Source organism: Salvelinus namaycush, chromosome 5 (genome assembly GCF_016432855.1).
Source record: "Salvelinus namaycush isolate Seneca chromosome 5, SaNama_1.0, whole genome shotgun sequence".
Classification (NCBI taxonomy): Eukaryota; Metazoa; Chordata; class Actinopteri; order Salmoniformes; family Salmonidae; genus Salvelinus; species Salvelinus namaycush.
This window is the reverse complement of record NC_052311.1, coordinates 27,372,319-27,385,332: the sequence shown is the minus strand read 5'-3', so window position 1 is coordinate 27,385,332 and position 13,014 is coordinate 27,372,319. Positions and strand designations below refer to the sequence as shown.

Below are 13,014 nucleotides of genomic sequence, written 5' to 3'. Positions count from 1 at the left end.
TACCTACATGTAAATATTACCTCAACAAACCGGTACCCGGTATATAGTCTCACTATTGTTATTTTACTGCTGCTCTTGAATTACTTCTTACTTTTATTCTTATTTGTATTTCTTTTTACTGCATTAATGGTTAGGGGCTCGTAAGTAAGCATTTCACTGTAAGCTGTTGTATATAAATCATAAAATTTGATTTGATTATGCCGCTAAAGACAGCAGAGGCGATGAACTGTTGTCAATTGACTAACAAGCCCAGAGTTCAGGACCAGAGCATATCGCCAACCCTGTGCCTGCTGCTTCCCAGATCCCATTAGTCCTAGTTCCTTCTGGTTCTTCCAGTGGAATTGAGCCAAAACAGTCCCCATGGGGGTTCTAGTGGAATTGCCATGCCAGTTGTCTGACAGGAACATCAGTGACTACCGGTAGGCTACTGTATTTATACCAGCCAGTCCTCCGTATGCTGAGCCTGTTTACACTGGGGATGGGCTGTTTAGACCTTTAGTTTAAGTTACCGTTGCTAGAGAGAGAGGTGGTTAGTTTCCATCTCCTCAGGTCAGGAGGGGGAAGAGAAAGAGAGCGTGAGAGAGAGAAAGAAAAAGAAAGCGGGGGGGGGGGGAAGAGCAGATTGATGAGGGGGAGGATCATCGCTTGGCAGATCTCTGGGCCTGATAGAGGAGAGGAACAGAGTGGTGCGGCTGTGAGCACCAAGCCGAGGGATAAACATGTCACCCAGTGCTGTGGCTCAGCCCACTCTCACTTTCCACTCAGCAGTGGAGGAGAGGAGGGCTAGATACACACAAACCATGTACAGCTCTGGCCACAGACACACGCAGTCCCCTTTCACAACTGCCACAAATAGGTTACACTCGCAAACAGAGGCTCACTCTCAAAGCACACACAGGCCTGACCACAGGCTGACTGTTTCCCACATGCCATAAATAGTCAGTTACACCCAGGCCTGATAGCACACACATAATGTAACCATTTCACACTTGCCACAGAGACACAGTCAATTCACACTAACACATATTGAACATAGTCACGAGTCCCAGACACGCACAACTCACCTGCACCAAAAAGATGATGAGGAAGTAGAAATTGGCGATTCTTCTGAACTGTTCAAACAGATTCTTCGGCAGGAAGTTCCACACCGTGTACTGGAAAGACAAGGAGGGAGTGAGAGAGTGCACCAATGAAATGACATGAGAATGAAAAGCACAAGTTCGCAACACAACGTAGGCCTACCCAGTGAATCCTCGGTCTCTGCAAACCACTACTTCTCTGTTCTTTGACATCAACCTCTTGTCAGGGTAGAGGACTAGTAGGCTATAGGAAGAAAGGCTAAGCTAGGAAAAGGATTAGCGGCATTCAATATTCATCAGTTCCTTCCACTCCGGCTCGGTCTCTGTACTCAGTGAGACAGCGCTAGTTCTGCCTTTCTAAACTGCCTGTGACCCAGGGAGCCAGTCCTCCTCTCAGCCCTCGGGGGCCTGCAGGTATTCCGTTGATTCGGATTAGAGATTTATCTCCTTAATTCACCCAGCGCTGAATAGAGAGCAGATTACCTTATCAAGTTGGTGGCAGATCGTGTTTTTAAATAAAAAAATAAGTGTGCATAACAGTTGATATTCAACATAGAAGCTGACGCGACACTTATCTTGCCAAATCCATGAGACGGCCCAACAATGCCCCGGTAGTAACTAACACGCCGGACTAAAACATGTGCGCGCACACAAACACACAACAGTGTTGAGAGGGGAATGTAGAGGAATGTCTTTGCATGGAGACAGTGCTGAAATGCAGCAGTAGCAGAAAGAGACCATCTCATTTTGCCAGAGAGAAAAGAGTGAGGGGAAAGTAATCAGAGGGGGAGCATGAGTAAGGAGGGCTGGGAGGGAGAGAATATAAAGCAAGCGAGAGATGGCGCAGAGTGAGTAGAGGGGAGAGTCGAGGGAGTTGTAAGGAACAGAATGATGAAAGGCAGGCACATGGTAGAAGTGTAAACACTACAGCCAGGGTAACACAGGAGGACGAGAGACATTGATTGGCCCATTCCCAGTGGGACCCTCTGCGCTACAATAAATCCCACTCTCTCCCCCAGTCCTTCCTCCCCCTCCTATACATGATTCTAAACCCCCAGCCAGCCCTCCTCCTCAGACCCACACCCCTAGCCCTGATTTGGGGGGGGTTAGGGGGGCTCAGTGAGCCAGAGGGGGACATATTGAATCGCCCACCCTGCCTGCTGGTACATTAAATAGTAGCAGAGTATTTCACGGCCACAGACAGAGCTCTCCCGAGACAAATAATGGCCTTCCATTTGGGGAGGAAGACGAGCATGTGGAGAGGCAATGGGAGGAGAGGGAGCTAGAGAAGACTGCCATTGGAATTCATGACGTGGAGGGAGAGTCGGTGGTGCATAGGTGGGAGTGGGAGAGGTGAAAATATTCAAGCATGTGCCAAAACATTAAAACAGACAAGTGTCCACTTATGGTGTTGTGCAGACCGCAGGTCGATGGTGTAAAAACATGGCAGTATATCTTACCTTGGAAGAGACAATCCTGTTGTCACAGAACTTGGGGGGGATGAAAGCGTCGGTGGTGGGACAGGGCCGGTGGCCTACGTAGATGGTCCTGCTGTCTACCCTCCTCTCGTCCCTACCAAACTGTACAGAGATGGAGAGACAGAATTAGAAGACAAATTCAAAGCCACACACACTAAATATATTGCTTCAGCAGATATTTAGACTCAACACTGGAACACAGAGGCTAGAAATGTAGATTGTATACAGTCTCCTAATACAATGAACCAGTAGACTAAACACTGGGGGAAATGTGCATCAAGTTCAACGCAAAGAGGTCTTGTGCATAACTTCTAAGGTTCGTAAATGAAGATGTAGTCCACATTAACACATGGGGAGGAAAACAAATCAATGAAAACAGTGATACTGCCCTCACCTCCACGATACCACAAACCAGGAAGTATTTTTTCATTCTAGGTCGTTGAAAACCATTCCTTTCCTTTCCTTGCAAGTCTTTCTAGTCTTTAATATAAATTAAAATCAAGGCCATGAACCAAAATATAATATTATCCAGACGGAGGTGCAGAAATAATTACAAAGGCACTTTCCAAACTTCAAATGTAGTGGAGCACCAAAAAGCTGTTTAACACAAGCCAAGGTTTCACAGGGGACAACGGCGCGTATGACATGGGTCAAATTGGCCAAAATGGAGGGTGCACTAGTCCTGTAATGAGTTTCATTTCTTCCCTTTAAAGTGGAGAGTTATTGATGATTTAGCCAGTTATAAAGTGCTGCCCCTGGGGAGAAGGGACTGCTCACACCAGATTTATGAGCGCAGTTATCTCCAGTGCAGATATAGACTGAGGAGGAGGCGGCGGGGGTGGTGCCTCATTTCAAATCAAACTATTGGTCTTGTACACATTTCAGCAGATGTTATAGCGGGTGCAGCGAAACGCTTATGTCACTAGCTCCTAACAATACAGTAAAACATCAAACTGAACACAAATAATCAAACATTTCATTCACAAAAAAAAAAAATAAGATCAGCCTCCCGATTGGTGCAGCGGTTTAAAGGCACTGCATCGCAGTGTTACTACAGCCTGGGGTTCGGGCCGGGTGGCTGCAGGCTGACTTTGGTTGTCAGTCGAACGGTGTTTCCTCCAACACATTGGTGCAGCTGGCTTTCCGGGTTAAGCGAGCGGGTGTTAAAAAGCGTGGTTTGGTGGGTCATGTTTCAGAAGACCCACGACTCGACCGTTGCCTCTCCCGAGCCCGTTGTGGAGCTGCAGCGATGAGACAAGATCGTTATCACGAAATTGGGGAGAAAGGGGGTCAAAAAAAAGTTTAAAAAGTTATTAAAATTGGAAAATTAAGAAATGTCGGGAAACAAATCCAGTTATCTACACACACACACACACACACACACACACGTGTATATACACTGCTCAAAAAAATAAAGGGAACACTTAAACACAATGTAACTCCAAGTCAATCACACTTCTGTGAAATCAAACTGTCCACTTAGGAAGCAACACTGACAATAAATTTCACATGCTGTTGTGCAAATGGAATAGACAAAAGGTGGAAATTATAGGCAATTAGCAAGACACCCCCAATAAAGGAGTGATTCTGCAGGTGGTGACCACAGACCACTTCTCAGTTCCTATGCTTCCTGGCTGATGTTCTGGTCACTTTTGAATGCTGGCGGTGCTCTCACTCTAGTGGTAGCATGAGACGGAGTCTACAACCCACACAAGTGGCTCAGGTAGTGCAGTTCATCCAGGATGGCACATCAATGCGAGCTGTGGCAAGAAGGTTTGCTGTGTCTGTCAGCGTAGTGTCCAGAGCATGGAGGCGCTACCAGGAGACAGGCCAGTACATCAGGAGACGTGGAGGAGGCCGTAGGAGGGCAACAACCCAGCAGCAGGACCGCTACCTCCGCCTTTGTGCAAGGAGGAGCACTGCCAGAGCCCTGCAAAATGACCTACAGCTGGCCACAAATGTGCATGTGTCTGCTCAAACGGTCAGAAACAGACTCCATGAGGGTGGTATGAGGGCCCGACGTCCACAGGTGGGGGTTGTGCTTACAGCCCAACACCGTGCAGGACGTTTGGCATTTGCCAGAGAACACCAAGATTGGCAAATTCGCCATTGGCGCCCTGTGCTCTTCACAGATGAAAGCAGGTTCACACTGAGCACATGAGCACATGTGACAGACGTGACAGAGTCTGGAGACGCCGTGGAGAACGTTCTGCTGCCTGCAACATCCTCCAGCATGACCGGTTTGGCGGTGGGTCAGTCTGGTGTGGGGTGGCATTTCTTTGTGGGGCCGCACAGGCCTCCATGTGCTCGCCAGAGGTAGCTTGACTGCCATTAGGTACCGAGATGAGATCCTCAGACCCTTTGTGAGACCATATGCTGACACATGCACATTTGTGGCCTGCTGGAGGTCATTTTGCAGGGCTCTGGCAGTGCACCTCCTTGCACAAAGGCGGAGGTAGCGGTCCTGCTGCTGGGTTGTTGCCCTCCTACGGCCTCCTCCACGTCTCCTGATGTACTGGCCTGTCTCCTGGTAGCGCCTCCATGCTCTGGAGACTACGCTGACAGACACAGCAAACCTTTTTGCCACAGCTCGCATTGATGTGCCATCCTGGATGAACTGCACTACCTGAGCCACTTGTGTGGGTTGTAGACTCCGTCTCATGCTACCACTAGAGTGAGAGCACCGCCAGCATTCAAAAGTGACCAAAACATCAGCCAGGAAGCATAGGAACTGAGAAGTTGTCTGTGGTCACCACCTGCAGAATCACTCCTTTTTTGGGGGTGTCTTGCTAATTGCCTATAATTTCCACCTTTTGTCTATTCCATTTGCACAACAGCATGTGAAATTTATTGTCAATCAGTGTTGCTTCCTAAGTGGACAGTTTGATTTCACAGAAGTGTGATTGACTTGGAGTTACATTGTGTTGTTTAAGTGTTCCCTTTATTCTTTTGAGCAGTGTATATACACATACACAGTTGAAGTCGGAAGTTTACATACACCTTAGCCAAATACATTCAAACTCAGTTTTTCACAATTCCTGACATTTAATCCTAGTAAAAAAATCCCTGTTTTAGGTCAGTTAGGATCACCACTATTTTAAGAATGTGAAAAGTCAGAATAAGAGTAGAGAATGATTTATTTCAGCTTTTATTTCTTTCATCACATTCCCAGTGGGTCAGAAGTGTACATACGAATTGAGTGTATTTGGTAGCATTGCCTTTAAATTGTTTAACGTTTTGGGTAGCCTTCCACAAGCTTCCCACAATAAGTTGGGTGAATTTGGCCCATTCCTCCTGACAGAGCTGGTGTAACTGAGTTAGGTTTGTAGGCCTCCTTGCTTGTATACACTTTTTCAGTTCTGCCCACAAATTCTCTATGGGATTGAGGTCAGGGCTTTGTGATGGCCACTCCAATACCTTGACTTTGTTGTCCTTAAGCCATTTTGCCACAACTTTGGAAGTATGCTCGGGGTTATTGTCCATTTGGAAGACCCATTTGTAACCAAGCTTTAACTTCCTGACTGACGTCTTGAGATGTTGCTTCAATATATCCACATAATTGTCCTCCCTCATGATGCCATCTATTTTGTGAAGTGCACCAGTACCACTTGCAGCAAAGCACCCCCACAACATGATGCTGCCACCCCCGTGCTTCACGGTTGGGATGGTGTTCTTTGGCTTGCAAGCGTCCCCCCTTTTCCTCCAAACATAATGATGGTCATTATGGCCAAACGGTTCTATTTTTGCTTCATCAGACCAGAGGACATTTCTCCAAAAAGTACGATCTTTGTCCCCATGTGCAGTTGCAAACCGTAGTCTGGCTTTTTTATGGCGGTTTTGGAGCAGTGGCTCCTTCCTTGCTGAGCAGCCTTTCAGGTTATGTTGACATTGGATTCCTTTTACTATGGATATAGATACTTTTGTACCTGTATCCTCCAGCATCTTCACAAGGTTCTTTGCCGTTGTTCTGGGATTAATTTGCACTTTTCGCACCAAAGTACATTAATCTCTAGGAGACAGAATGCGTTTCCTTCCTGAGCGGTATGACGGCTGCGTGGTCCCATGGTGTTTATACTTGAATACTATTGTTTGCACAGATGAACGTGGTACCTTCAGGCATTTGGAAATTGCTCTCAAGAATGAACCAGACTTGTGGAGGTCTACAATTTTTTTCTGAGGTCTTGGCTGATTTCTTTTGATTTTTCCCATGATGTCAAGCAAAGAGGCACTGAGTTTGAAGGTAGGCCTTGAAAGGTATCCATAGGTACACCTCCAATTGACACAAATGATGTCGATTGACCTATCACAAGCTTCTAAAGCCTTGGCATAATTTTCTGGAATTTTTCAAGCTGTTTAAAGGCACAGTCAACTTAGTGTGTGTAAACTTCTGACCCACTGGAATTGTGATACAATGAATTATGAGTGAAATAATCTGTCTAAACAATTGTTGGGAAAATTACTTGTGTCATGTACAAAGTAGAGGTCCTAACCGACTTGCCAAAACTATAGTTTGTTAACAAGAAATTTGTGGCGTGGTTGAAAAACGAGTTTTAAATGACTCCAACCTAAGTGCATGCAAACTTCCGACTTCAACGGTATACAGTATATGTTGTGTGTATAAACAGTAACTGAAATGTGATGTACAGTAGTATAAATATTAGAATGAGATTAAGAGAATACACTATTTAAATACACGGTATAAAACCCCATGGCAAAATTTTAAGAATTGTGTCAAATTAGCTTACACACACACGGTACTGTAGACATTATGGACAATATGTGAATAGAAAAGGTGTACAGCAGTAGTTATGTAGGATGAGCCATGACACCAACACACTGTGCTCGGTTGACCAAGGCCCCATGACTGCTCACATGTCAGAGAGAAGACAGAGTCAGGTTGGGAAACCTTGGTACACAGGGTCAGCAGGCAGAACCAGCCTTCCCATTTCCCCCAGCACAAGGTCACTGGTACACCGGGCATTCATCTTCCTTAAAATAACAGCCTGGGTGAAACAAGGCAAGAGCTAGAGAGTAAGGGAAGACTCTTCTCCCCCCAGCCAACCGGACTATGCAGGCAGGCCACGTGGGAGAACCAACTTATCAAGGGCATTCGTTCGCTCTCTTTCCAGTGGGCTTGGGCTGAGCAGCCACCTCCTCCTCAGGAGAACAGATGAGACAGGGCGTGAAGGCGGGCTAGTACTCCCCCATCCACCCTCCTTTCTCCACTTAACTGGAGACGAAACCCCGTCTTTACCTCTGGCCCATGATTCCCCAACCACTGACTCTTATAGCACCTCCACTCAACAACAGCACCCCCAAAGCCCCAGACCATACACTGCGGTGTTCCTGCCTGGCTAAAAGCACTAGCTCCACAGCTATTCCAGATGGAGGGAATTATTAAGGCTATCCAGCTCCAGGATCTCTAATGCACTGGGGCCAGGGCCATGTGTGCTGTTCACAGCCGCCACTGACAGATAGCTGATCTCATCCTGGACCAATGCCACGGTACCTTGGAAGTGTGAACAAAGGCCATCTGGACACAGCGCTGTCCACCGACTATACTGGGGGCAGGTTAGATCAAAGCACAGACTTGAGTCTGGGGAGCCTCATAAGCTATGCATACGAGGAAAAACAGCCTACCTAAGACAGACGCTTATGCAATCACTTGTTTCTCATTAAAAGGTTGAGTGAAATTCACAAAGCAAATGTCTCCCTGTGGAGAAATTCTGATGCAGACATTACTTCTGCTTCCCAGACCGGGAAGAGCCAAGAGACTGCATTATGCTCCGTCAGGCATGAGCGAGAGGCAGTGTTGTTCGCACCCCAGTGTGCACGTCAAACCTGTAATCCACTGCACAACAGGCATAGCATACCGCTCCTCCAACAGCCACCAGGTCAGACCCGGGTGCCAGGGAAATGAAGGGAGAGAGGAAGCACAACCGGAACCAAAGACAAAAACAAATCCAGGTTTTTTAGCAAACAGGAAATGGGCCTAGTAACTCAAACCTTATGTAGACCACACTACAGATTAGGGAGCCAAAGCTCATCTTATTCTTAACAGTTCCCCCTCCAAGGGACCCTCCAGTTACTCAGTGAAGTACACTTCAAAATGGCTTCTTCCATCCTAATAACACCATTAAAAGATTGACCACACAAGTGAGGAAGACAACATATCGCTGAAGACAGAACATTGGGGTAAAGAAGGGCAGCACAGAAATCACACACACACACAACTACCCTCCCTGGACAATGCAAATGTCTCGCTGCAAATAAAAGGTACAATTTACAAAACAAATTAGCCTTGAAGCGGAGAATCCCAGTGAGCTCAGCTTCGATTGTAGAGCCGCTGAGCCAGTCAGCCAGAGACCTGTGGGTTAGTTACCGATATCCCATTTAATTTTTTTATCTGCATCCGTCTCTCTCTGGGAGTAATTAACCACGAGAGCAACGTTGTTGCAAACGTTGCCCCAATGTTACCGCCACAGTATGTAACCACAGACTGGGGGTTTGAACTTAAAATCAAGAAGTGACTGAAACCGCCACAAACTGGATTTCCTGGACGCAGACATTTTTTGACCGACACAAAGACACTTCAGAGAATACAAATCATGTCTTAAAATGAAATGGATTATTATAAAAAGGACAGGTTCAATGAGAAGCCCCAGGGGTCTGCTAGATAAGGACAGCTGCTTTGAATGGTCATTGATTTAATTTCAGTTAAAACATAGAGGGTCAGACCGTAGGGCCAAATAGATTTTTGCTTTGTTATGTGATCGCAATACTCATCTCCAAAAACAGTGCACCTGAGGCCACGCCATCTATTCCTTCTGCTACACACACACAGTTGAAGTCGGAAGTTTACATACACTTAAGTTGGAGTCAATAAAACTCGTTTTTCAAACACTCCACAAATTTCTTGTTAACAAACTGTAGTTTTGGCAAGTCGGTTAGGACATCTACTTTGTGCATGACACAAGTAATTTTTCCAACAATTGTTTACAGACAGATTATTTCACTTTAAATTACACCAGTTCTGTCAGGAGGAATGAGCCAAAATTCACCCAACTTATTGTGGGAAGCTTGATGAAGGCTCCCGAAACGTTTGACCCAAGTTAAACAATTTAAAGGCAATGCTACCAAATACTAATTGAGTGCATGTAAACTATTGACCCACTGGGAATGTGATGAAAGACATAAATGCTGAAATAAATTATTCTCTACTATTATTCTGATATTTCACATTCTTAAAATAAAGTGGTGATCCTAACTGACCTAAGACAGGGAATTTTTACTAGGATTAAATGTCAGGAATTGTGAAAAACTGAGCTTAAATGTATTTGGCTAAGGTGTATGTAAAATTCCGACTTCAACTGCATATGGGACGGCTAATGTAAGGAAAAAGACAAATTGATGAAATTATAGGCAGACAAGGTAGTTCAAAGCCAATAATGCAAAGCTGCAAAAGCAAGCGTATAGTAAAATTTGCCAGGACGTCAATGTTGGACAGAAGATGAAAACCCATTAGTTACAACATGGAGACGAGATCAATAAAACAAACATGGAACGCTCAATTGAGCCGAGACCCAACTGCTGGGAAATAAACAGTGCATTAGAGGATTGGGTAGAGCTCCCAATTTAACATTATTAGATTATGCTTTAAAAGGAAATTAAGGACACATTGTAAAACGGGCACGGGCTGGTACGGGAAGAAAAACGCTCGCTACTCAAAACAGAGGCAATAGAACGCTGTATTCAGCTGTTGCCAAACCCCGGATGGTGACTTCACAGTCTGATGACACCGTGCCCTGTCACAACGTCTCACCAGTAACTGACCCGTGAAATCACAACCACAATGTTCCTGTTACGGACAAAAAAATACATATGCCTTCCCCCCCATACATAGAATAGGTTAAATGTCTGAACAGTCTGGTATTGAGAAATTAATTAACCAAAATTCAATACATGAACTGGCGAGATAGTGTTCAAGGGCACCATGAGTTGTGTTGATGCCTCACTAACGTACCAATGCATCTAGTCACCCGTGAAACACTTAATATTTATTACATGCGAGATTTGGTTCTGGCCTGGGTTCCGAGACTAACTTGTTTCTGACTCTGCTGTCATTAAATGCAGTGTGGCTATGGTGCTACAACCAAATCAAAATTCAAAGTATAGCCTAATGGCTTGCATCATGCATTTAGTCTGAATTTCCTTCACATTGCTGCTTAGCCTATAGGTGTATAATATAGTACATTGTCTGCACTCAAGATAAGCCTCTAGTGATTATGCTACTGGCGGTGTAGTGTGCACGGTTTAACTTTGAGCAGAGCTCTCCTTCCCGTCCTGAAAACACATGTCTGCTTGGCAGTCGGCCACCACGATGCAAACACACGGCAGCTAGCTTCTCCTGGAGACCAGCAGCTGACAACGGCATGGGGCTTTTATCACAGCCACACTGCAATCCACACTGCCAAAACTAACCTGGGTCCCCTCAGTGAAAGAGAAGACAAGCACTCTTGATGCCCAACTGACAACACAGGCACACAGTTAACCGCACACACAAAAAAACAAACAAGCGCGCGAGGACACTTTAAAATGATATAATCAGCTGCCCAGAGAAATAGATGGGCTTGCTGCTTCCGAGGCCTGAATTTCCAAGTGAAATTGACAGAAGGCTAGCTGGGGGGTGCAGGGTTGCTCAGGTCAAGTAGGCGAAGAGAGGGAGCAGCAGCTATGAGCTCCTGAACACAATCCTAAAGTGGATACTGGCTGTTGTCACTTGGTCTCTGTGAGTGAGTGAACATGACAAGTGGCTTGTGGAGACCTGGGAAGAGTGGGCCCTGATATCATCCTGATGTACTCTAACAGTCTAAAAAGCCTGTGACTGCAGGTGCTATTGAGGTCAGAAGAATTATATTCTGTAGAACAGAGGGCGTCTCTGGATTTGTTTGGCATGTTATTTGCCTGGATATGGTGAAAATGATTGTGGTCAAACGAGCAAATCAGCTGTTGGTTGCTACATAAACAGGTCTGTAGCAGCAATTTAAACAATAAAAAAAATAAGAATTCTAAGACAAAAATAAGTCAATTTAGCAATGACACTTAATGTTTAAGGTAAAAGAACAGCAGGAATTAAATGTAGTCTAGGATGTATTCTTTGTTGGTTGTGTAAACTAAATACAGGAAACAGGAGAACAAAACACAGCCAGTCCCCTCAAAGCCCTCTATTGTAAAATGCAATCATAAGCTTGTTGCTGACACTGTATAAGCCTCATAAGGAATGTCACAATCTCTTACTTGCATGTTTAATGACGTGTGAAGTGCAGGGCATGGAGAGAGCGAAAACTAGAGACCAACTAGTGTACTTCATGTCCTGCACTTGCCCCAACGACACCTGCGTTTGACTACTCAGAGAGCAAAGGTAGCAGCACTGGGCAAAGGGTGTGTTAATATTTAAAAATCAGAGCATCTATTTCAAATAGTTCCGGAAGGAACAAAAATAAATAAATAGATTAAAAGGAAACAACTTCCTCATACAGAAGAAGTGGAGGACCGCCAATGTAAACACCAGTACAGCAGCTTCATTGTTAGCCCCACAGGAAACAACAAACACGTAGGCCTGTGTGTGTGTGTGTGTGTGTGTGTGTGTGTGTGTGTGTGTGTGTGTGTGTGTGTGTGTGTGTGTGTGTGTGTGTGTGTGTGTGGGGCGTCACCAGGTCTCGATTTATGATTAACTTGTTTAGGCCTGGTCTGACTAAACAGCCACTTATCTAGACAAGGTTTACTACTCTATATTACAGCGGTTACTTCCAAGGGAGTAGGAGACTGGGTCACTACAAGGCTAGCTCACCTGCCATTTAGGCTAGTACACAACTTGCCCTCAGGCACAGGGAAACGGGAGGGGAGGAAACCCCGGAACAAGAAAGCAGATTGAAATGGTGCAACGAGTACACCTGGATAACATGAAGGGAAAAAAAACAAACAGCCAAGAATATACAAACTGACTGAACTGCGTTTTTGCTTAACAACCGTTTTTTGTGAACAATACATAGTCAAAACACAAGTAGCCCATTTCAAATGTGGCGGCTGTAATGCAAACGGAATTCATCAAGAGATGGGGATGACTAAGTGCGAAAACTGCTCAATTATAAAGCAAATCTGCTAGGTAACAGTGAGTGCATAATGTTTGAAAACAGGCAACACACGAGGCACCAACGCTGTTATTCACTGCAGTACTTGTGCTGGCACTCCTCTCTCACGCACTCTACCACTTTCACCATCTGACTACCTCTTGCACTTGCTTTCTCTTATTCACTCAGTTTCAAATCACACATTCACCTACTCCTTTTTTTCCCCTTTATAGTATTTACTAAACTAAAGTAAAAAAAAATGAACACTTATTTTTCTTAACTGCATTGTTGGTTAATTAAGAGCTTGTATGTAAGCATTTCACTGTA

The 13,014-nt window shown here is 45.1% G+C and overlaps 1 protein-coding gene across 5 annotated transcripts in view; it reads right to left on the bottom strand.

Annotated features, from left to right (window-relative positions):
- Positions 1–13,014, bottom strand: part of LOC120048141 (phospholipid-transporting ATPase 11C-like) — a 69,492-nt gene that overhangs the window by 38,440 nt on the left and 18,038 nt on the right. For all 5 annotated transcript variants that reach the window (XR_005476984.1, XM_038993869.1, XM_038993870.1 and 2 more), the window contains exons 2-3: positions 2,540–2,659; positions 1,065–1,154 (exon numbers count right to left, since the gene is read on the bottom strand). Coding sequence is in view for 4 of the 5 variants with exons in the window: in XM_038993869.1 (XP_038849797.1) it covers positions 1,065–1,154; positions 2,540–2,659 (210 nt within the window). In the remaining variant the exon portion in view is untranslated. The remainder of the gene's footprint in view (positions 1–1,064; positions 1,155–2,539; positions 2,660–13,014) is intronic.